General features: G+C 37.4%; 1 protein-coding gene across 5 annotated transcripts in view; it reads right to left on the bottom strand.

The window, feature by feature from the left end:
- The window catches only part of VAPA (VAMP associated protein A), a 38,558-nt gene that overhangs the window by 7,411 nt on the left and 4,437 nt on the right, over positions 1 to 26,710 (bottom strand). Inside the window, exons 2-6 of one of the 5 annotated variants that reach the window (XM_057698518.1) lie at positions 19,582 to 19,698; positions 11,657 to 11,809; positions 8,806 to 8,909; positions 8,232 to 8,312; positions 425 to 559 (exon numbers count right to left, since the gene is read on the bottom strand). In XM_057698518.1, coding sequence (XP_057554501.1) covers positions 425 to 559; positions 8,232 to 8,312; positions 8,806 to 8,909; positions 11,657 to 11,809; positions 19,582 to 19,698 — 590 coding nt within the window. Of the gene's footprint in view, positions 1 to 424; positions 560 to 8,231; positions 8,313 to 8,805; positions 8,910 to 11,656; positions 11,810 to 15,031; positions 15,054 to 19,581; positions 19,699 to 26,710 lie in introns of those variants that run through there. The other 4 variants (XM_057698521.1, XM_057698519.1, XM_057698520.1 and 1 more) reach the window with 4 other exon arrangements.

The following is a 26,710-nucleotide window of genomic DNA, read 5'->3' as shown; positions in this document are numbered from 1 at the left end:
TCATTCATCTCTTATATATAAACATCAATACTTGCCTGGAGAGTGACATTCACCAGTGATATTCACCTTTACTGCTACACCTGCTGGTCTGTTCAAATCATTTTTAGAGGATGCTCCCCACATCTCAGTGACAGGGAAAATCACACCGATCTCATAATAATGTATGTTCCCACTTACATTTGTCCTGCTCACTACTGAGATTTTATTAAGTGTTGTATTTGTTGTTTTAGAACAGAACAGTCTGTATGCCTGGTTTTTAAGTGATCGTTGGTTCTACTGTAATTTTAAACGTAGTTGACATTTTCAATTTTAATTACTTCACATAACACACTCACAATAAACACCTCTTAAGTGCTCGGTGACTACACCACCATAACCAGTGACACTGGCAGACTCGTCTATCTGTTAGCTCCCTGAAACAAACCTTCTGTTTCTCCTGTTTGAACACACTGAGTCCCCTGGGCTCATTCTTCGCGCTATAACTGGCAGGTGCTGCGGATGTGCTGTTGAAGCTGCTCAGCGGGACGACAGCTGGGGCCGTCCCTGGCGGAGGGATACCCTGAGGTGCAGGGGAAACATTCTCAGATTCACACCAAGCTCTGACTTCTCCTGCGTGGGACTGGGAATGACTAACACAGAAATCATTAGGCTCTAAAACATTCACCTTATCCTATAAAGATGTGTTACGCATAAGAAATAATAATCATAATAAATAATAGCTATGTTAAAGCAAAAAGTACATTTCTCAACTTTTTCTATTAATTAGCTATAATCAACTTGCATTGTGTTCACTAACTAAATGTATAAGCCTTATTAAACCTACACCAGCTTCACTTTGTCCTCGAATGAGTACCTTCTGTGTGACTCAATTTTTGTTACTAATCAATACTTGTCAATACCTGAAAAACAAGCACTTCATATTTTCTTACCTTTGATTAACATTCAACCTGAACAATGTTTAAGTCAAATGAATTTTTTCAAGGGTTCAAATATTGCAATGATTCATAAACCTCTTCTGCACTCAACAATACCCCTCCCTCCCCAAACACACACACACACACACCCCACCTACCTCCCAGGACCAAGAAACACACATAGAACATTCTAGTATAGCATTAGTATCTCCACAGTTCTCTTCCTATCTTCTCAAATTCCTTTAATACACATAAAAATAATATTATACAAAAAGGCTGGAGCAGACTCTGAAATAATACTTACTAGTATCCAGGTCATTGTACATAACTAAGATAACTCCATCTTACTTAGTAATGCACTGTCCCCAATCTGTTGCCTCAACATAAAATAATGTATATTTAACCATAAAATGTCTTTATATACAGGACCCCTGATATTCCCTATTCTTGACAGTCCTTGTCTTCATTATGACAAGTATTTTTTCCTAAAAAAATATGTCATTTACATGTTAAATGGAGGGCATGAATGAAATGTAATACTTTTTTTTAAAATTTGGAAAACATCAAGTAGAGTTGGTGGCCTAAAATAAACAAAAAAAATTTTTTATTTCAACACAAAGAATTGAATAGGTGATAAAACACCATAACTAACAAGTTAATTAAAACCACATTCAACCCTAAAAAAAACACGACCACTAACTAGGCACTGGATTTCATAATACAGAGTTGATGATAACTAAAAAGAGCTAATAATTCAGAGAACTCCACTTTGTAAAATATAAAGTAGTTAACACTCCAGTAGCATCTGCATCCAGCTATCAACAGCTGGGGGAACGTGCTGAGTGGCTCTCAGTAGTAGCCCTGAACACAACTCGGGCGTTACTGAAACGCCTCCAGTCAAAGACCTGCTGTCCTGAGCACTAGGGGGACCACACATCTTACTGCCTAAAGGCAGTATTAGTCAATACCTGCTGTCCAGGAATAATTATTAATAGTACTTCCTTTTATTCTAAAATAACAGGGTTCTTGGACTCCTAGGTCATTCTACGTAATATCCAAATCAGAGAGCTATTTCCCAAAAAGAAGACTATACTGTAATGACGATTCAAATAAATTAGGACTGTTTTATCACAAAAATGACTTCTTTAAACTACAGAAATAAAAACATGGACTCAACCACTATACTTCTAAAGCTGCCACCTTTCTTATCCTACAAGATGACCAAAAACTTCAATCATTTTCTTAGTTATATACTCAGTATCGAGGTCCTAAAAATCCTAAAGAAATTAACTAAATAATAACATACCTGTTTCCAACTGTCTTTAAAAAACAGTAAATGCCCAGGAACTAACAGCACACCTAAAAAGAGCCAGATCCTCAAACAGGTAAGGGATACTTACATAATGTACTTAACCACCTGTCTACTTCTTTTGGGGGGCTCAGGGAGGTGGGTGAGGGGCTGCGGGCAAGGGTGAGAGTGTGATGGGGTACCTAGCATAAGAAACACTGAATCAACATCACAGCATTTAAGACCTGCTTACCCACACCAACTCTGAGAAGAAAGTATCAATAACCATGATAGCTATTGTGCTATCTGCTTTGGATACTAATCAAATTTTTCTAAGTTGATTACCAAAGATCTTCCAATGAGCAACTCTTTCAAGTAAATGTGTAAGGGGTCACTAACGGAACACGGGCTTCTCCAATGCCCTGAACACTAAGGCTGAACACAAAGCACACGTGCCATCTGGAGAGAGCTGCGTATTAAACCACAAGGTATCATCAGCAACTGAGTTAAAAACTAAATTGAATTTTGCTTAAATTAACAAACTTTTTAAAACATGTTAAAAACCAACTGAAATAAAGGGTCAAACCATGTCACTATAGGAATTTACTATATATCAATCATAATTATAAACTAAAAAATATATTTTGTACTCTACTTCTAAAAATACAGGCCACCAACAGTTCTCATATTTCTGTGAATCTTCCACATTTAGAAACATGTTTTCCTTGAATAAGGGAGTGTCATATTTAATTAATTTGTGTAGTCAGGATTCAGCTTCATATGGCATCTTATCTATTTATCCGTAGTAAACTGACAAACTTTATCTAGGTAAAACACTACTCAACGATGCCCTAATTTCCTAACAGACAAAGTTCACACTAAACTGAAGACAGACATACAGAAAAAGGATATTAAGTAATTTTGTAACTGTATCTATGGATGCTAGAAAGAAACCAGTATGTCAAAGACACTATGGTCTTTAAGCAGTTTCATCAACTTCATCTGCAGACAATACTAAACTGGAAATGGCAAGATACCATTCGGGTCTTACCAACAGGGTTTTATTACCATATGAATAAAGTATTAGAAAAGAGGTGCTTTATATGTATTTATATACACACACACATAAATACGTATAAAAGGCTTCATCCTTAATCACTGTAACAAATACACAAAAATTTTATGTATTTTATACTATTATAAACACTCCAGATTTGGTTACTTTGATCTTTCACATTTTCTACAAAGGATGCGATGCAACAGTAAGCTGATGACTTGACAGGAAGTCACTAATCAACAATTCAGATGGCACCAGGTCTGTGCCAGGCTGCGCCCACTTCAATGACCCCTCAGTAACAAGGATTTCTTGTAGAACCTGCAGGTTAGCAGCACCACAGGAATGAGTTTAAGCGGGAACAGTGTTTCCAAAAGTGTATTTTATAGAACACCCAGCATTCATGGGAAGTTAATTGCATCATATGAAACAAAAAAGAAATATTAGGTTAATCATATTTTCTTTATTCAGGATCTTTAATGTGCAAATATGCAGTGTGCTTATTTACAACATTTTTCCAAACTCCTCTGACCACAGAGCCCTTCCAAACCAACACACTTAGGAAACACCGCCTCGTAAAAACACAGCTGTATTTCAGCCCTTCTTTTTAACATGCACATTAATCAATTAAGGCCACCTCTAGTATAGATACAAATCTATTTGCACATTTGAAACAGTGATATACTGATATATTAAAAGTCTCATTTTATGCACAAAACTTGGTGTGAATTCCAAACACTTTAAAATGTCCATCAAGAATCATAACAGCAAAGCTAAGAAGCTATATGAGTTGCTATATTCCAACAGCACTGCAGCTGGTTCACAAGAGGACCTCCCCATTCTTCTCAGTGTTGGATTTTACACATTTTGAATTACCCAAGATCTTCAAAAGAACACATCCCAACCATACAACACAATCACAACACCTCGAGAAATAAAAGAATGACATAATCTTATGTGATTTATGTGATGCTGATTTCACCATTAAAATTTTACCATTAAAAGTGCCTTCAAATGACAATCAGGCCTCCACTCAAATCTTGGCCAGAAGAATGATTTAATAGGAATTCTGGCAAAACTAAAAATCACTGTCTTACTCCCAGTATCCAGACTGTGGTCTCAAAATACCATCTCCCACTGAAAGCATCCAGAGCTTGAAGAAATGTCTAATCACCAGGTCTGGGCCTGGAAATACCTTACCATATTAGAGATGAAGGAAATTACCAAAGACGATTAAGGTGAAAGGACTCAGGAGCTGGCCTGAAGAGGGTCCTACAAGCCAATCTGAGTACCCATACATAAATGCAAGGGGCTGAAACACAAGCAAGTTTAAGTCCGTGAGCCCATAACAGCAAGGCAAAAAGGGATGGGGAGGAAAGCTGACTACACGTCATCAGAGGGACACTGTGACCAACTCATTTTCTGAAAGCGTATAACTTAAGAGAAAGCTTGAGAACTCCACCACTGAATGAATCAGCAAACAGCAGATGAGCCCCAGTTACTCTCTAACACAATGAACTAGGAGTGACACAGTCACCATTATGCAACCTTAAATGAATTAATGGACCTAAACCATATTTACTCACTTTTGACTTTACTGACACATTTGGGACTGAAGAATCTCTGTTGTGGGGATGGTCCTGTGCATTGTACGATGCTGAGCAGTATCCCTGGCCTCTTACCCACTAGATGTCTGTAGACACCCTCCCGCTAGCTGTGACAACCAAAAATGTCTCCAGACATTTGACAAATGTCCCCTGGGAGGCAAACCACTCCTGGCTGGGAACCACTCATCTACACACTGCACACCAACGGCTGCTAACTTCAAAACAAAAAAATCGACATCAGGTACCTCCCTGAGAGAACAGATAACCACCTACAAAGCAGTCCTGCCTCTCCCTCACCAGCAAAAATAAGCCTCAATTTAAGCAAGTCTCTAGATCCAATTACAGGGAAAACCAAAGAAAGCAGAAAAGTTAAAAGATACCTGAAGGATGAAATAGGCAAAACCTAGTCCGTGGGAAAGTCTATGGGACAAACTCAGTTTCTTTAATAAATAATTTACAAGAGAAAAACAGGGGAATCTATAGATTAAGAGACTTAAGAAATGTATCATCCAACAGCAGTATGTTGACTTTATTTTGATTTCAAATCAAACTGCAAAAAAAAATGTTTAAATGATACTCGTGAGGCAAATGTGAATGCTGTTTGGATAGTTTGATATTAATGATATATTAAGCTTTCAGAGACTAATGATAGCAATGTCATTGCTCTTTTCTTCCTTTTCCTAAAGTCCCTATCTTTGATCAATATATACTGAAACCGTTACAAATGAAATTGTCTGAGATTTGCCTTAAAACAGTATGTGAGATGGGAAGTGGTGTGATTTAGAGAAAATAAAATTAACCATAAACTGGTCATTGTTAACAAAGCTGGACATAGGTTCACCAGGGTTCACTGTACTGTCCACTTTTCTAGGTATTTAAATTTTGCAAAATAAATTGCTTTACAAAATCTTTATCTTTCACAAGTATTACCTATAATTTAATTGGTCAATAATAACACTATACTGCACGTCCAAGTAGTTCAATTAGTGCAAATACATTCTGCAGCCAGTGCATCAAGCTCAGAATCAGACTTTCTCTGGAGTCCTTAGAAATTACTGAACAGACTTTGGGTTACTAAGAACCTGCTCTGAAAGTTTCAGGACCAAACTACTTCTGCTTGAGCTCCATGGTGTGGGGCTCTGGGATCTCCACACAATATTTACTCAAGCCCTTTAACAGATCCAAAGCCATTCTGTTGGATTACTAAAGGCTATACCTGTATGTCAGGTACACCTGCTACTCTCCTCTGTGAGGTGGTAAGATGGCTAGGCTCACCTACCATAGTCCTATCATTTCCATCAGCTTCTGGTTTGGTTTCCAATCAGCAATATCAAATACTTGGGTTCCAGCCCTTTTCAGACTATAACCTCAAACTGTCTGCTATCCAGAGGATAAGAGAAGCCCAGTTGAAGGATAGCTCTGTTTATTAAATGATTGTAAAAGTGGCATAAAACTGATAAAAGTGAGAAAATATCCAACTGTGTTTTTAAAATAAGTTAACCCTTATTCCAATGAATTCTACTTCTTGGAACCCATCTGAAGGAAATGAAAACACTATGTTGAAGAGATTTTTGCACCCCCATGTTATACAGCAGCATTATCTACAACAGCCAACACATGGAAACAACCTAAGTGTCCATCAAGAGATGAATGGATAAAGAAGATGTGGTACATATATACAGACTGGAATACACACACACACACACACACACACTGGAATATTATTCAGCCATTAAAAAAAAGGAAATCCTGCCATTTGTAAATCCTGCCATTTGTGACAACACAGATGAACCTTAAGGGCATTACGCTAAGTGAAATAATCAGAGAAAAACAAATACTGTGAGCTCACTTACACATGGAATCTTAAAACAACAACAACAAAACTTCAAACTCGTAGAAAAAGAGATCAGGTTTGAGGTTACCAGAAGTGGGGCGCAGGGAGGAGGGACTGGATGAAAATGGTAAAAAGGTACAAACTTCCAGATAAACAAGAACTGAGGGTGTAATGTACAACATGATGACCACAGTTAACACCGCTGTTTGGTGTATTGACAGTTGTTAAGAGAGCAGATCCTAAGAGTTCTCCTCACCAGGAAAAACACTAATTTTTTTGGTAGTTATATGAGATGATGGATGTTAACTAAAATTTCTGCAGTAATCATCTCACAGTATACATAAGACTAGTGTTTAGGCTGACACCTTAAACTTATACAGTACTGTATGTCAACTATAGCTCAATAAAACTAGAAATAAAGTAAGTCAACCCAGACAATGTGGTGTTATGTTTTCTTGGTTCCAATAGTAAGAGCTATGCAAGCTATCAGCTTCCTGGCGGCCTAGGCAAAAGAGAAAGTAAACTCCAAATGGAAGCATCAACATGCCATCAAAACCTCACTTTCCAGTAAGAACCTATGTATTCACATTTTTCGTTTTTGACAAATATTTCAAAATCCCTTTAAAAAGGCATTAGAAACACAATAAATGATTTGGTCAACACCTAGTTACCATTCAGGCATTTCTTCATTTCAGTTTATCCTAAAAGAGTAAATAACACAATAATTGAGCCCATGTAATCTGCAAGTTTACTTTTCAATAGGGCAAATGGCCTCCAGATCAAAGACAACAGTCACGTCAGATTATAACCTAATTGTGCCGAACAATTCTATTTATCCATGTTATTTTACATGTTAAACCACACACACAAAAACCTACTTACCCTTCAAGTCCCTCCTACAAACCACAGAAAAAAATTCAAATTTGCATTTCAGAAAAGGACAAGAGAAAGTGACCACAACCCATTCTATAAGACTACCTTTTAAACCCCATGCACATATACCTAAGTCCCTCAAATTGTATTTGCCTCATGCTAATTAGAAAGCAACATAAAAATTATTTACTAAGGAATAAAATCAGATGTACTTTGACCAAAATCAACAGTGAACAAAATTCCAGGGAAAAGCCAAAACTGGAATAATCTGCTTGTCTATGTAAATTAAATCTTATCCCCAGACTGCAGGTATACAGTTGCCAAAAAGTGGTTTATGTCTGTAATTTAATTATATGTATGTATACACGTCTCACTCTAACAAAGAGTTTGAAGTGGTTTAAGTGGCAAAATTTTGGTAGAATTAGGTGGTTCTTCTCCATCATGCAGCTTGTATCTAAAAGCATTTTTCTTCTTGAACTAACAAAATGTTACAAAGTGAAAAGGCCATACACATATCAAGTTTTTAAACAATGTAAGCACTGGGTCTGATAACACGTAACAGCCATATCACACACCCACAAAGGCCAAAACCAGAAGCAGAATGTCATCTCAAAGTAACTAAGCTTAACAGCTTCCAATTGTCTTATATTTTCCTACTTACCAATTTATCATTTTCATTGGGCATTTCAAATACACATCTCAATTTAGAATCCATCAATTCATCAGGTTTTGCCTCTTTCCACTAAAAACAAACAAAATCAAACAGTGAGACAGAGGAGATATGATGGCTACAAATAGGTTTCGCCTCAAGGGACAAGTGAAGGGTTAGTGCAGCTGCCTAGGGTTGGGGGGGTGGGGGGTGGGGGGTGGGTCCCCAGGTCAGCCAGGACCATGGTGCCTGCACGCACTGTGTTACTCTCACCCACCATAGGCACCAGCAATGCCACAGAGGCTCTCCACAGAACCCTACGAAGAGCTACTATCACCATCTGTTAAAATCCCACTAACATCCCTGGAGATTACCGGACTTTACTCTTAATAGTAGCACGTCAAAATTCTAAGAAATACTACTTCAAAATCCCTTTATTCCTGAAATGAGTCAGGATTATCTGTAGTGAATAAATTAACAGATTTTTTTAATTTTAAAAATCAGGTTTCTCAATGCAGAACTAAACAAAACCCACAGTTTAAATAATATTCCCCCCAAAAGGCTTCTGTTCAACTTCTCTACTCACCACGGCTTCCATATCTGAAATGTTTGGAGGAGCAAAGATGGTCTGTACCATAAACTTGTGTTTACTCTTCTCATTGGGGTCATAGTCAAACGGCTGCAACATCACTGAAGAAAAGAAAAGGACACAGGACAGTGACTTCTGCATTTGTCTGCTAGTACTCATTCACTAACTTGCAAATTTAAAGAAAACCAGGAAGGGTGCAAGAAACCACACACTGAATTATTTACAGTAAGGATCCAAAATCAACTTTATGGTTTCCAATTATTTTTAAATTGGCTACCTTTCTGATTTGCTAAGTCTTCAAACCCACACAATAAACAAATGGCTGTTTAAAAAAATAAATATCAAACTATGATTGCCCTCTCTAAACTTAAGTTTGTGAAATTTTCAAAACTTTACCAACATTAACTATTTTAATGCCTATAAACTCAAAATCTAATAAACTGTCTATTAAGACCACTTATAATATAAATTTAGGTTTCACGTTAGTATTTAGCAACAATAGCTCTTAAAGTTAGACAACTAGAATATTAACAGGAGAAATTCTAAGTAACTTAAAAAGTCACTACCATATATTAGTGTTCCAATATAACTAATTTTTCTATAACAGATTTTAAACACGTATTCAAGAAGAGTTTATTGATTTGTTTAAAGAAGTCTAAGACAAAGTGTACGAGGAAACCATACACCCTCAGGATTTCTAAACTTTTTCCAACGTCCTAATAATTATATTCAAATACAATATTATATTCAAATTATATTTCAATATAATTGTATTCAAATTTTTTCTAAGCATTTATGATTTTCAGTGGCCTACAAGAGGGTCTTTAGAGGTTCTATGTGGTTTTAAATTATGTAATATAAATCTAATAAGAGATTATAAAGAATGAATCAGCAATTATATAAAATATGTATACAATATTGTGGCAATTACTTGCCTGCTAATATTTAGATTTCTAAGATAGATGTCAACATTTTCAGAAAGACAGATGCAATTAAGCAAATGTAGGAAATATCAATTATATAAGAACATCTTCTTTATAATGTATGTCTCTGAGAAGTCCATTAACTACCATCATGGTTAAAAAAAAAATTTTTAAGGGCCAAATATATAGCAGTAGAGAATGCACGGGATAAAAGCCCAGAATCCAGATAAAGTACAATATATCTCCAGGAAAACCCTTCACTGAACAAGCACCCTAGTCTATTCACTAGAAACTGGATTAAAAAAAACCGTTTAAACATGGTTGTGACTTTATGACATACTCTAAGACTGCAGACCATGTAACAAGAGGAAAACAATCTTTCAAAATATATAAATATGCACAAATTAAAGGATTAAATCCATAAAACTAAGTGCTAAAGGGAGAGAGGGAAAACAGGAGTGAGTATGTAGACAGAATCAATCAGGGAAGGCTGCCGGAGGAAGCGTGGTTGGAGCACCTCCTTGCCCGGAAAGGCACTGCACTGAAAACTGGAGTTCTTAGTGGAGGAGAGGAACGCAGGGCATGCGTGGAAACAGTAACTAGTTGTCTGCAGTTTTTGGTAAGTCAGATGCCAATACAAGGGGCTTCTGTGGGAGACAGGACTTCGAGAAGTACAAGTCTTTAAGAAACACTAGTATAGTAAAACTTCAGTAAGCTAGACCCCTAAAGAAAAAGTCATTCTGAATAGTTTCATGGATTCTGAGGGATATAGCTGTTTACACCAAAATCTATTTTTAACCATGTGGAGAGAAATAATTTTTCTTCTTCCAATTGAGCTAAAGGCTTGTGAACTTGGATAGCAGCTTCCAGAGCACATGTACTCACTGCTCACTCTTCTCACTGCCCACCCATCTTCCCCATGAACTGCCGGCTCGCACACACCTAAAAGGTGAAAGGATGCCTGCCAGGCCACACCACAAGCTTCACCAAAAGCACCTTCTCTAGGGCCTGCTAGCTCTGAGTTCTGGGGCTACAACTACTGAGGGAGGATTTAGTGCCCCAAGACCTCTGACTGAGGGCCGGCCCTGACCACCTATGCAGTCAGGTCCCCCACTAGCTGTAGCAGTGAGTTTTAATCTGCTGTGGGCCAGGCATGTTTTGTTTTGTTTAACATACACATGTCTAGGCCACGTCCGCAGAGATTCTAACCTGGAGAGGTCCGTGTTCCACTCTCTATGCTATTATGACAGACCTTCACAGAGGTGAGAACACTGCTAGAAGGTAAGAGTAAATGGTCTCTGTGTGAGGCCTGAGAGGTCCTCCCGTAAGTAAACTACATCCTCCTACCCGCTCCCTATCGCTGCGCCCTGTCAGGTGCTATCATGGAAGGACACGGTCGGGGAAGTCTGCGGGCATGAAGCTGGCACCAGCGCAGACTCCATAGCAAGAGTCAGCAGTCTGTACATGGAAGGACCAAGTGCGCTCCCTGGACTACAAGTAAACACAAAAGGGGGTAACAAAACTAAAGTTTTCAAGTGCAGGACACTGCTGGCATTAACAGTAAAAGGCACAAAGACTCATCTAATTTTATAACTATTGGCAGAAAAGAGGCAGTGTACATTTTTAAGCAAAAGATTCAGAATAATACCTCTACAGCTGCATGCAATGCTAACAACAGCTAGAGACCTGAAAGAGGGAGAATGAGCAATCACAAAAATGATACAAAATTTCAAAGACAAAATGACAAGGGCAGAGAACGTGGAAGGAAGCTGTAGAAATAAAGAACAGATATGACATTTTGAACTGACAATAACTGCTTACAAACTGACCACATACACCCCCACCCCAAGATAAGGGTGAGACCTGTTCTGCAGCAGTTTGCACACAGAAAGAGAGCAGCATAAATTCAGGACATGGTTTGCTACCTGAAACAGTCACAGTCAACCCTGGGTCAATAATTCCACTGTTGGGCCTCACACAGTACCGACGAGGTGCTGTAGTCTTCACTTTGAAACACACCTTTCTATCCGATGGATTTCGCAACTTAAGATTTGTAGTGACTACATCTGTGAAGGGGCCTGTAAGGTTTAAAAAACAAAAACAGGGAAAAAAATGTTTAATTGGATTCACACACACACAAAAGCAGAATTCAAAACTGGATGCACGAAACAAAACAAAACAAAAAAAACTGGATGCACATAACCTCAATTTTACGTAGACTATGTACTGAAAGTCTGCGTACATAAATATACCTCCAGGTGTAGACTCACAAAAGTTTTATTTTCTTCTTCGTTCCTTACCAGACTTTATAAAATCACTACATGAACTTGTATTGTTTCTATCAAATAAAATATATCCTGAAAGTTTCAATGTATGAAATAAGCCCAAAATTGTATTCCTACAGTATACTCTTACCATGTGACCGAAAAGATGGGGATTTTCCAGTGGTCTGCAAACCAGGGCCAATCTTCAGATTCAGTTGACTAAGCTGCCTACAAAACTTCTCTCCCCTGGAAGCCGACGGACCCAAGGGGGCTCTTGCTTCACCTCAACTAGGTTTCATTCCTTCACTTGTTCATTCTTTCACTAACATATCTGTCAAGTGTTTATTAACAGCAGTGTCAAATGCTCTACATACAAAGTTTTTTTTTAAGCTTTGGTTCTACACCCAAGCATAGAACTGCAAAGCAAAGAACCCAAAAAGGTGATGCAGTCCTGCCTGAATTAAACAAGTCCTAAACCATTTTTTTGTTTAAAAAAGGAGGGAGTAGAGTGTGGAGAAACAATACAGCCACTCTTGTTCTTGGCTAACGAAAAGCCTAAAGACATTTTATGTAGATTCAGACAATAAACTGAACACCTGTAATTTGGAAACTGAAGATCAACTTAAAAAAATATGTCCCAATGGGAAACAACAACCACACACTCCTAACTAACCCAAAAACAATTGACTTCTCCAAAGAAAACATACAGATGGGCCAAAAAACACATGAAAAGATGCTCAACATCACTAATCATTAGAGAAATGCAAGTCAAAGCCACAATGAGGTATCACCTCACACCGGTCAGAATGGCCATCATCAAAAAATCTAGAAACAATAAATGTTGGAGAGGGCGTGGAGAAAGGGGAACCCTCCTGCACTGTTGGTGGAAATGTAAGTTAGTACAGCCACTACAGAAAACAGTTTGGAAGTTCCTTAAAAAACTAAAAATGGAACTACCATATGATCCAGCAATCCCACTGCTGGGCATATGCCCAGAGAAAACCATAATCCACAAAGAAACATGTACCATAATGTTCACTGCAGCACTATTTACAATAGCCAGGATGTGGAAGCAACCTAAATGCCTATCAACAGATGGATGGATAAAGAAAATGTGGCACATATATACAATGGAATATTACTCAGCCATAAAAAGGAATGAAATGGAGCTATATGTAATGAGTTGGACAAACCTAGAGACTGTCATACAGAGTGAAGTAAGGTAGAAAGAGAAAAACAAATACCATATGCTAACTCATATATATGGAATCTAAAAAAAAATGGTACTGATGAACCCAGTGACAGGGCAAGAATAAGGATGCAGATGCACAGAATGGACTGGAGGACATGGGGTTGGGGCGGTGGGGGGGGGGGGGGGGGAAGCTAGGAGGAAGTAAGAGAGTAGCATAGACATGTATACACTACCAATTGTTAAACAGCTAGTGGCAAGTTGCTGTATAACAAAGGGAGATCAACTCAATGATGGGTGATGCCTTAGAGGGCCAGGACAGGGAGGGTGGGAGGGAGTCGCAGGAGGGAGGGGATATGGGGATATATGTATAAATACAGATGATTCACTTTGGTGTACCTCAAAAGCTGGTACAAGAGTGTAAAGCAATTATATTCCAATAAAGAGCTTAAAAAAAAAAACCCAAAAGCAACTGACTTTAAGTTATACTAAAAAAAAAAAAAAAAAAGCTAGAAGGCTGAAATCAAAGACAGCTATTATAAAAGCTATCTTTACTTTATTAAATAAACCAGAATACACATGTCTTTTAAAACTTCTAAATATTTCTAGTATGGAGCCCAGACTGAGAAAATTCCCCAACTTTGCCAGATAAAATTTCCCATTTTGCTGAATATTGGAAATTATCTAAAACAAAGGCTTGAAGGAGAACAAAGAAGGACAATGAAGAGGGCAGGGGCTGAAAGCAGACCTGCCTGCTGCAAGGAGAGGGAACGAGGGAGACTTCAAACAAAAGGCCATTCACTTATTTCAAGTTCTAGAAAATGAATTAATTGTATCCTATACTTAAAGCTTGTGAATTATAAGATATTTTCTAACAAAGATTTGGAACTTGGATGAGAGGGAGGAGATAGAAATAAGAGAACACTAGAAGAAAACATATAAAGACAGAGAATCAGTTACAGAAAAAAATGTACTGTGAAACAGGCATTTAAATCAACAAGTATGCATTTTTAAAATATATAAACAATGTATATAAGAACTACAATATTTGGACAGCTTAATTTAATTACATGGTCAAGTTAATCATCCTATTTGTGTATTTTACATCCTTTGCTGCTTCTTCAATTCCAATTGCTTGCATTTTTTGGCAAGTAGCTAACCACTTCACCATACACTGGCACAGAGGGGTAAAAGGGAAAGCTCCAATCTGTCCATTTTGCTATGTGAATCCACAAAATCGTTGGCTAAAAACACATTTTAAACTGGTAAAACTACGACTCTTAAAGACATTTCTTAACATTCTCAGAATCGATAAATTACTACAGGTAACTGAGAATGTGTAAGTTTTTATGTGACTATTTCAACGAGGATTTTAACATTAGCACTAAGGATAAATTTACTTTTAAAAGTTTCTTAGTAAAATAACAAAAGAAACATTTTACAAGATTTTAATTTTGAACAATCCTGTATTTACATTACATAATTATGTAAGTTTTAATTTGTAATTTTAAATTCAATTTTTTAAATCTCCCCAATTTTAGAGGAAAGTACCAACTATCCAAAATAAAGTAAAACAACTAATTTTTTTAAACTGATTTGGAAAATGACCATGTGTCAATTTTCATCAACATATGAATTCCGAAACAGTACTTCCATTTTATATTGCCCAACAAGGATTATGAATCTTAAATAATAGATTGTGGTCTTTCTAGACATAAAAATGCAAAATACCTAAAGATGAAGATAGTTATGTCAAAAGAAAAAAATTCCACCAATTCAAAACCAAATTCTTAACTGGATATGTTAACCTTATCAGTAAAATGTAAAATTACCTATAATAAACCCACCTAACATATGAATTTGAGATTTTCTGCTCCACTGTGTCCCTCTAACCAAGGCTCTCAATATGGGTTGCTCCCAGCAGACAGTTCAGAGTCTGAGCCCATTTTCCTGGTTAAAACGCAAAATCAGCAAGTACTAATGACCACTAGTATAATAACCAGATTTAATAGCTTAAAGAGGTCTTAGGCAGAAACATCTGTTCCACCTTTGTGGGTCACAGAGTCTCAAGAAAACTATATATTATTCCAGAAAAACACACATAGGCAAACATTCACAACAATTTTACCTTGAATTTTGCTGGAGGGTAAGGGTGAGATGGGGATATTTGTGGGGGTGCCTATAGTGGACTCCTGGAGCCTGCAGGTTAAAGTATCTACCCTTACAGGCCCTCAAAAACAGAGGAAAAGTTACGTGATTTATCAACTACAACACAATCCTAAATCCAGGGTAATACTGCCACTGTCAGGTATTTGTCTGACATTAGAACTGGATGGTGCTACTGCTGCAGGGCAGGAGGAACAGGATGCTGTTAGACCTTCTGCAACACCCGGCCCAACCGCAAAATCAAGTATTAGGCCCCCTCCCATCAGATCTTCCACGCCCCTCCAGAAATCTACATTGGTTTTAAAAAAAAAAAAAAAAAAAAAAAGCCTCTTTCCCAGAAATACATCTATTGTGTAAAACAAGAAAACTTTGTTCTCTTTCTCCAAAACTTTGAAAGGTGAGTTCACCATACAGAAAATTACTCTACCCACAGCAATGTCACTCAGGACGCTTAAATCCCTACAAACGTCTGGTCTCATCAGCACACATATACGGGTGACATGTTCACATGACTCTACCCACATGCATAAATATTCTCCTGCCCTTATTTCAAAACGTTAGAGGAAACCACAGTCGGCCCTCTATCAGATAACTTCTGCCTTACATCCCTTAAATCCAAACTCATTTGTTTAAGTGGGGTACACGCATCTGGCTACTTCATTAGTCTTCTAGTATAGTTGTGTCCAAACATTTACACATCAAAATGCATATTTCATTACAAATTCACTATCTTCTCCTTTATGTCATAGTTAGAGCATTATATAAAATTTTTAACTATATATATTGGTAGGTAATTTTATATATGAATTTCATTTCAGGATGGAAAAATGGGCATTACAAAATATAAAATATTAAAATGGGATATCGTGTCAAGGTTAAAAACTACAGCATTATATCAATAATCTCCTGCTTTACTAATATCCCCTGCAATGTTTAGGTGTTCAGACCATTAAGAAAAAAAAGTAAATGGTTACCATAAAAAAATAGGAGTTAACTTTGTAGGGAAAGGAGGAGGCAGAAACTGGGAGAGGGTATGAGGAAGGCTTTGCAACACAAGTCAAGCTCTACTTCTGACCCTGAGCAGTGGCTGTGTGGCTATTTACTTATTGGTAATTCTTTAAACTGTACATATTTTTCTTTTATGAAAAACAGCAAAGACTTTTTTTTCATTTTTTTTTTTTGTTTCTGTTTTTAAGAAAAGTTGATCCTTGGTGTAAGCTTAAAAAAAAAAAAAGTGAAAAGCAGTTTTGAGTGAAACATTTGAAGCAACCTACACAGGAAATAATTACTCATGTTTTAAGGATTTCTAAAACTTAATCTCTGTAATTGAAGAAAATCCTGCCACTTGCCCGATATAAATGCTTAGTTTAACATTTAGAAACAATTACTACAGTAGTCCATTTTAAGATTGCTGGATTGTAAACTAGTCACCAACCACAGGTATCATCTGATACTTCCTACTTTAGTGATGAAATTTCACGGTTTACATGTAAAAATATTCCATATAAAACAAAATTCCACAGTACAGATTACATTTACTTGAACTCTTCTAGTGAAAAAACAAAATTAAATTTTAAAACTCTACCTTTTAATACACAGGCTGCCCTCCTTCAATCTCACTTTTAAGCAGCCACGCCACTTCCTGTCACTAAGTATTCTGTCCTAACTCTACTATATTATCATTCCCAGTAAGTCAAAATCCTATTCTCAGTCCCAAATTCTTCTAACAGATAGAAATATACATAAATATGGCCTCTGTGTTAAAAAGTTTGGGAAAAACTTGGAACCTCAAACTTCAAAAATGTAGGAAAAGTTTACGGCAGCTCACCACAAAGGATGTCCTGAGACTAGTCTGACTCCTTCACCTAAAAATAAATTTCTGGCATGAAACGCCGTATACCTAAAATTTAGAGCAATAATTTCCTTTTAAATAATTCTCCAAACCTCCCAATCTTAAAAGGAACCTAATTAAGGTAAAAACAGCTAAAAAAGTAGAACCACTCTGACTAAATTTTTTTAAATGCTTATCATATATCCCTATGTTGATGGAAATTGTCATTAAAGTTTTCTTGAAATGCCAGGCTCTGTTTAGTTGCAAAGAAAACTGACTCGGGGGGGAAAGGGGAGAAAGCAGTTGGCTTTCCCCCCAGCATTTTGAAAAATTTCAGAGAAATTAAAACTGAACAGTGAACAATCATATGCCCATAACCTAGACTCTACGATTAACACTTTGCTGTTATTTACTTTGAAACCTACCAATCTAGTTAGCCATCTCTATCCAGCCATCCACCTTATTTTGATACATTCCAAAGTAACTGAAGACTTCTAAACACCTCAGCGCGTATATCAACTTGAGTTCAACAGTACCTGCTTACTGAGAAGAGAATCAAATTTTATTTCGGGATAAGCGGTCCTGAATATAGCATGGAACATTTCAGAAATAGAAAAGGCTCTGGGATGCAGCTCAAGAATAAACGGGCCATGTGCACGAACGTTAACTCATGAACTACGTGGCCTCATTTGGACCAGCAACTCAGAGGCCTGCTGGCAGACAAGTCTCTATGGGTCTCTAGCACTTCTGCACCTTTTGCCAGTGGAGGCCCTGGAAGCTATCTTGCAGACTGTCTTTTCAAGAATCTACAACATAGTGAACACTCCTGCATCTGACTGTGAGCATCTCCCTCCTGAGGAGAGGATAGGTTTACGGTCCATTGTGATAAAGCTCAGGTCTTCCTCTGGAAAAAGGTCAGGCAGGTTTCTGTGCAGCCCATCATGAAAGATTCAGGAGCCCTACACACAAGGTTTCTCAGCTATGACACAAACCCACCAGATGGGCAGCACCCACCTGCACCGAAACCCTTTGTGCTGCCCCCACGGAATTTGAGGGGCAAAAGAGACCAACACAGCTATGAAGATGCTGCCTGCAGTGCCCTGAGAATAATGTCCTTTGTCGCTTAATTCATGTCTTCTACAGCACCCATAACACTGAAGCAGGCTCCCCTTTCAGACCCTTCCGTCCATCTGGACACACTCGGAGTTCCTGGCTAAGGGTGCAGGCTGAGTTAGTGACCTTAGGAGGATAACACCAGAAAGCAAGTGATTCTGAGGAGAAGCAAGCTGACCATGCACCTCTACCTCTCTCCCCACATGTCTCACTTCAGTATCTATGTACTATCTTATCTCACCTGCTAACAATAAGCTCCTTGAGAAAAAACCAACTCATCCCTGAATGAACTGAAGTAATTCACACTGGCTTTAACCTGAGCATGGCTGAGCAGTCTCATGGATTCTTCTTAATCAACACCCAATTAACAACAAAAATATCAGAAGCATGTATGTTTTGCTATGACTCTAGGTATTCATAAATCATTTATCCCAACATGACATTTTCACTCCTTCATCCTACCTGTACTGAAACCGAATAGGTAAATACTCTAATGAGGCAGGCTGGATGCTCAGCTCAAATATATAAATAATGCAGTTGTAGCAAAGGAGGTGATGACTACTTCAATGTTTCCATGGGTTTTAGCAAATTAACAGCTGCATCACTGATTAAATGGTTTTCCAGTAACAAAAGGTCATGTGTGAATGTGTCTTGTTAACTTAATCACACATCTGAATTACATGCTTTACAGTACACAGAATATCTACTAAGAACTTCCACAGTATAGTAGCATAGCAGCAGTAGTAATACTAAAAAATAGTGATAACAGAAGTTTTTACAATCTAGCCTTCACTGGACACTCATCATGTATCAAGAACTTTGCGTGACTTATGTCACCCTAATAACAAGCCTGTGAGACTGATACTTTTATTATTTATTATCTTCATTTTACAGATGAGTCAACTCTGACTCAGAAGTTAGAACACTTGTCCAAGGTCAGACAAGCACAAAGCCATGCAAGTGGTAAGTCAAACCAGGTCTGCCTCCAGAGCCTGAACTTTCATAAATTCTCTATGTATTTTATGCAAACTACCTAGTTATATTTCCTAATTCATAAAGCCATTCCAGGTGGATCTCTGCACCATTAAAGCATGAAACTGTAGTCAAATCAGCAATACAGGAAAAAGATTTTTTAAATGGATATTGTATTTCCCTTGGTTCCACAGGAGGAACATTTCTGGAAATTAATCAAACACCGAGAAAACAGTTTTTACGTTTTACATCAAAGAAAACCCTAAAACATCTTCATCACAAATTTTAAAAATGAAGTCACCTTAATTTATTTACCTTTACTATGTTTTTTCCCCAAACACACTGAAATCTCAGACTCGAGTGAATGTAAGCTCCACGAAGACTGGGTCTCTGTTCTACGTGCAGCTGTATCCCCAGCTGCTGGGACAATCCCTGGCATAGTAGGTAATGAATAAATATTATTACACAAGCATAAGTGTAAGAATAAACAGAGGACTACTTTCCGGCAAACAAAAGGAGTCAATTCTATTCAATATGGTTTAGTTATTAAACTACTAAACATACCTTTTTATAAGGTGTCATTAACATTAATTACAAAAGTATGGACCCTGAGATTAATACAAAAGCCAACCTTCACTATTTTATTTAAACTGCTACTATTTAAGAAAAGCTTTGATTTCTTAAACTGTTTCACTGCCCTGTTTATCCGTATTACATAATCAACAAAGAATTTCAGAATGTATCATGAAAAAACTCCAAAACCCACTTAATATAGTAGTGTGTGGTCATAAAAATAAAAAAAAAATTAAAAAATTAAAAACTTTCCTATTCTAAGGGCTTAAAGTTATAGAGTTATAGTTAAAAGTGACCAACAGGCAGGAACCATGTCTTTTCTTTCTTTTGCAGCACTTTCAGTTAATACAGCAGTGTTCTGAGCACAGTTAAATACTCATCCATCACGTTCCCTCGAAGGACGGGGTGGGGCGGGGCGGGGCGGTCCGCTATTGATGGTGTACGTGACTTTTGTAAAAAGCGTAATGCAGTGCGCTGACTTAGAGGCTCAGGATCTAACACCTCTGGACAAGGTGACTGACCCTGAGCAAATCATGTCACTTCTCCAGCAGTCTAATCCTCCACTCTAGCTCAGTAGACAAAACCATCTCCAAGGCTCCTCTCAGCCCTAAAATGATGGGACATTTATGAACTTTACATACTGCCTTAATTAGAAAACACTTACTATTCCATGGTAACATGGCAGATAGTTCAATACTAGATGATAAGAGCCTTACTGACATTTTGAATAAAGCTACTAAACATTTCAGGAGTACTTTTTCTGAGCTTTTGATGCAGACTTCTCACTCTGACCTAAACAACCTGTGTGACACAATCCTGAAAACAAGTGGGACAGAATAAACAATACACTGTCTTTACACAGAAATGAAATATTATGATTTGAAACATTTTTATATAAATTTTATGTCCTTCCACTGTGTAACTTTCTAGAGAAAAATAAGATGTACACACACATAAAATATTTTTTTTTTATTGGGAGACTGGGATACCAAACTGTACACTCTAAATATAAGCAGTTTATTGTATGTTAACTGTATCTCAATAAAAGTTCTTAAAAATAAAAAATACCAAAAAAAAATTTTTAATCCTTGCACTCAAGATTAAACATTAAATATGCATGCTGCTTAAATTGACACCTTTGTTAAAACAGAAATAAGTGCTCCATATCTGAAGAGTTTAAATTATTTTTTAAAATCTAGGTAGGCAGGATGGGAAAGAACAAAAGAGAAATAGATATCTTTGGGAGAACTTGAAATACATGTTTTTAGCATTTACCATTTACATGTCTAAAGCTCTTGTTAGATTAGAAGCAAAATACTTACCACATGAGAAAATTATCACAATAATACTAACTAAAAAATACAGGATACAAAAGAGTCATACACAGAAAAAATAATCAACTGTTAACAATGGTTATTTACAGGTGGTAGAACTGAGTAATTTTTATTTGCTCTATAGTGCTCTATACTTTTTCAACTTTCTACATTAAGCATTTGTTTTATAATCAGAAGGAACTTTTAAACGTGAATTCATATTAGCTTAATTTGTTCATAAAATCTTTTATTTTTAAAGTCTAGGGGGGCGTGGGAGAGAGGACTGAAAGGATTCAGAAAAACCTATCCTTGGAACGAAGATGCTGTTATTGAGATTTTTGGCTGCAGGAACAGTACTTAGAAAACAAGATCAAGGGATTCATTTTCCCCTATTAGACGTAAAAGTAAAATTTGTTCACAGAGAAAACAGACAGAAAACACACTCTATGATGTAAAGGTACTCTATACCTTTAAAGGTATAGCAGTCACTCCAATTCATGTCAGATTATCCAAGTACCAAAATAAATATATGTGTGTCTGTATATATATGTGTGTATATGTATATGTGTGTGTATATATGTATATATACACACACATATACATATGTGTAAATATATATGGATAAATAGATATATATGGAAATATATAGCTACAAAATTAAAGGCTGTCAAAACGTAGACCCATAAGAAACCTGTCAAATTATACTGCAAACTAGTACTTTAAAGCCCTCTCATAGTAACAATTCTTTAACATCTATTTTTAAAAATGGTTACTGAATCCAATCACATCCTTTAAAAGCTGAAATACAAACAGCTAAACAGCTCATTCATTTAAACCTGAATTTTGAAAACAGTACCAAATGTTCAGGAAACCCTATCATAGAGAACATCCCAATGCCAGAGAAAAGTAGCACGCATACTATGGTATAATAATGACACAGCATCAAAATGATATCTATAAAAATTTAAGACGTTTAGTCGAGGTTATTTTTATAAGGTGAAATATGTGTCACAGTCATAAAGTTGAACATATTCTCATAAATTCTGAAGTCTAATTTTATTTAAGCAAGGAATTTTATTATGAGGAATAATATCATACTTAAGCATTGATTATAAAGATGTAAGCAATCTCCATGACACAGGAAATGAAGTACAGCTGGCCTTACAAAAGACCACATTCAAGAGAAACTGATAACCTGGAACCACAAGACCTCTCTGGCCTGCTTTTCCCTCCCTCTTCTCTCCACACTAGCTACTTCTGCTTGCACTTGGCCCAAATCAGCCACTGTCTCCAAGTCTCTGTGACCTTAAAAGTCTAAAACCTATCATGTTTAAAGGGGAGGCATCCATTTTGACTGGTCAGTCATCAGTACACATGTATTGGCTGGCCTTGGGTGAGGTGCCCACCACTGAACCAATCAGCGCCGTCTGGACAAAGAAGGAGCCTATGAACTTACGCGCCTCTTAGACCATACTTGTCTCTTTAGTACAGTCTATGTGCAGGGACCATTCTCTGAGAAATAAACACCCCGAACAAATCTACCATACTTCTCACAAGAGACCACCAACTGATACTAACAGGAAGAACTGAATGAAACTTAACAGACCTACATACAGTTATGATTTGTGAACCATTACAGGATAGTTATGAGATCTGCTTTCAAACAAAAGTGATTTTCTACTCGTCTTTATATGCCTTGATTTGTGAACTGTTACTGGATAGTTACAGACTTGTTTTCTACTGATCTTATATAACTGTCTTATTGTTAAATTAAAAAAAAAAAAGACTTCAGACTGTGAAAGTGCTTAAGTTATTAATAAAAAAACAAAACACCACAGATAGGACAAATGAAACTTTTGATATAATCTCCCAAAGTATCGAGTCTAATAACGAAATAATTTTTTTCTCTTACTATGAAAAGCACTAAATGTTTATTGCAAAAATCTCGGAAAACACAGAAAAGTAAAAACATAAAAACAAAAGCATCCTAAAGTAGAGCTAATGACTGCTATTTTCTTTCTGATCTTTCTTCTCACCTATATTACCATAAATGTGCTCACATTTATGCAACTTTTCACGGGAGGGATAAGGCTGTCATCACCAATCAACTTAACATCACTACAAGTGGGACAACCAGACGTTATCCACACCTGATGTGACACAATTATATCTATCAAGTATTTTTACCAAAAGAATACTGAAACCTGAATCTTCAAGCCCTTAAATCCAAACTCCAAATTTACAGGAAATATGTATCAGAAATATCAAGAATATGGGGCATTCCACTGGACAACAACCTGATCTTTTCAACAAGTAAATGGCATGATTATAAAGGAGGTGGTGGAGGCACTGCTGAAGATGAAGACCACCTGGGTCTGTCCAGTCTATGGGCTGCACTTGGCTGTTGGGCATCCAGGCTGTCTTCATCTTCAGTGAAGACAGTGCCTCCACCATCTCCTTTTTATCAGGACTATAACTGGAAAGATTTCAATAGGCTAAATATCAGATTATTAAAGAATATTTTGGGTTTTATTAAGTGACAATGGTGTCATGATTATGTAAAGAAAATGTCCCCTTTTTTATTAGAAATGCAAGCTCAAGTATTTAGGCTTGAGATGTTATGATAGCCAGAATTATGTTTAAAATACTGTAGTAACCCTGCCCACCCCCCCCTCCAAAAAGACAGTAAAATACTAACAATCATTAAACTTAAGTATATATGAAGTTATTAAATTTAACAGTATCAAGATTCATTACGTGTACAGGTTTTTATAAATGTGCAAAAGCTTTTATAAGAAATTTTAAACAGAGTAATTTGAGTCACATTTCAGTTATAATAAACCCAGTAAACAAGCATTTGCAAAAATAACCCCCCCTTACATTTAATTCTCTTTTTTTAACAAGAATTTTTCTTTAGTGATTATACAAAATAATGTTACATTTTGTGGTCTGTAAAGTTTAATAAACTGGCAAATATGTAATTTTCTTTTAAACTAACTTTTTATGAAGGAAAAGCAAGATCTATCCTATATTAACTACTTTCTCCTCTGAAAGACAGAAGTCCATTAAAGGGTCAGTCAAGATACAAAAGCAACAAGAAAAAGTCAGGAAGAGCTTCTGAGAAAATAAAAGGGTCCTTGCTAACAGACTCTTCACAGACCATCTCTGCATGGTTAAGGAAGGTCTTACTTAAAGGAAATACAACAGGTAACTAGTACAGTAAACCAACAACAAAATTACCAGCACTAACAATCACAAAATACCAAACTCTGAAGAACTTATATAATCAAGGTCTCCCAATTCTTTACATATGTTTTTCCATTTCATAGAAAAATTGTTTTCTTTTTGCACTCAACTATCATATATATTCACAAAGCTTTACAGCCAGACCACCACCCAAGAAATCACCTAGTCCTACTTCTCACTTCACTAATGAAAAAGGTGAAGCATAAAAAATGAACAATGTATCTATCGTCGGTTAGCTCTTAACAAAATACCCTTTCTGGAACTACAAAACTTTGAAAACACAACTACCTGCAAAGGCAGATGAAAAACCCTACTGGAAAGAGATTCAAGACTAAAAACATGAGAGTTACAGGCGAGATCGTCTGCGTCTTATTAATGCAACCAACACTTCCTGGCCGATCATCCCCTGCCCCATTTTGTTATTATGGATATAAAAATAAAGAAGCATATCCTCAAGTACTTCACAATACACTTTTTGAGAGAAAAGTATCAATACGTTAACAAAAAATACTCTACAATGCGGTGAGTGCAGTAATCACAGGTAAGCACCAGCTTGGACAGTGGCATGAAGAAGGCAGGGACCCAAGTGGCCTGGGAGAATCTCGGACAGCACAACAGGGAGGGGCTGGTGGAGAAAGCCTGCCTGACAGGAGCGAGGACAACACTCTGAAAAGAGCACCTGCAGAGGTTCACAACAGCTGAAAGCATCTGGGGAAAGGGTTCCACATCACCAAAGCTATGGCAGAAGAGACATGAAGAGGCAGGGGCTTTGCCAAGTGCCTAGTGGGAAAACGCTGCAGGTTCTCCAACCAAGGGAGCAGCGGGATCAGGTGTGCACTTTTCAAAGGGTGCTTCTCTCTAGCATCCATGTGGACGACAGGCTGGAGGGAGGGGGACGCTGAAGAAAAGAAGACCATCCTGCTGACCAGTAGAGGAAGAGAGTCGCCTGAAGCAAAGAGATTAGCCCAACTCAGAGCTCTCCCAAGTAACACACCCGTACCACCAAAGGCCCACGACTCACCTCCTTGAGACATCCTGAAAGGACCTGAATGTTGCTAACCTAAGGAGCTCAGGACCTTCCTCCCACCACTCCTCACGCCCCCTGGGGAAAACGCACCTGTCCTCACACAGACGGCCAGTGCTTGTTGGCCCCTCTCTCCAGGTGTGTAAACCAGAAATCTCCAAGCCTCTGAGACACGCTCTCCCAGTGCACACACCTAACAGATCCCCAGGTCTCACCAGCCTGAGACAAGCCTTTAACATCACCCTGCAAGCAGTCACCTCTTGCGTGGATGGCAGCAACTGCCTAATTCATCTCTCTCTCCTTCCAGGATTACTCCACATTGCTACCAGAAGTGTGGTTCCTTAAATACAAATGTGCCATCACTCCACTACCTCCACACCTCCACTGTCCTCCCCACTTAAAATCAACAGGGGGTTAGGATAAAAAAAAACTCCTTATTCGACCTACTAAACCAACAGCACACTCATCCTGGCTGACCCCACTCCTGTGGCACTGACTCCTGCAGCTTGTGAATAACAGGAGAGGTTATTTACCATGTTAAACAACATTCCATCCTGCCACAGGATCCTCGTACATGCTGCTCCTGCTGCATTTTCCTGTCTCCACCTAGATAACTTCTACACATTCTTGGAAAACCTGAGTCCAGCTGTGGTGGCCTTCCCTGACTACATCAAAGTCCCTATTTTACATTTGCACAGCACACAGACCTCTTCAGAGCTACATCTCCTTCTTCTGATTATCTGATTAGCGTCTACCTCTCCTATTAGAACTGCCTCATGAAAATAAAGATTGTCTTTTACTCAAAATTGTAGTTCCAACACTTATTCAACATGTATCACATATAGCAGAAACTCAAATCTTTCTTGTATAATTGAAAACAAATAAATGAGTTGAGAAGCAGAGGCTACGTTAAACGTGATAGATTCAAGAGCTATCTCTGGGATGTAGAAAAGCAGATTTTAATTATTAGATGTGCACAGTATTTCTGGTATGAGTAATCATGATGCTACTAAAAAAATTAAAATATAGGAAAGGGGGAGTGGGATGAATTGGGAGATTGGAATTGACATATATACACTACCATGTATAAAATAGATAACTATTGAGAACCTATTGTATAGCACAGGGAACTCTACTCGGTGCTCTGTGGTGACCTAAATGGAAAGGAAATCCAAAAAAGAGGGGATCTATGTATACGTATGGCTGATTCATTTTGCTGTACAGCAGAAACTGACACAGCAGTGTAAAGCAACTAAACTCCAATAAAAAATAAAATAAAAATATAGGA

Source organism: Hippopotamus amphibius, chromosome 11 (assembly GCF_030028045.1).
Source record: "Hippopotamus amphibius kiboko isolate mHipAmp2 chromosome 11, mHipAmp2.hap2, whole genome shotgun sequence".
In the NCBI taxonomy this organism is placed as follows: domain Eukaryota; kingdom Metazoa; phylum Chordata; class Mammalia; order Artiodactyla; family Hippopotamidae; genus Hippopotamus; species Hippopotamus amphibius.
The sequence above is the reverse complement of the archived record's forward strand: the minus strand, read 5'-3'. Positions and strand labels throughout refer to the sequence as shown.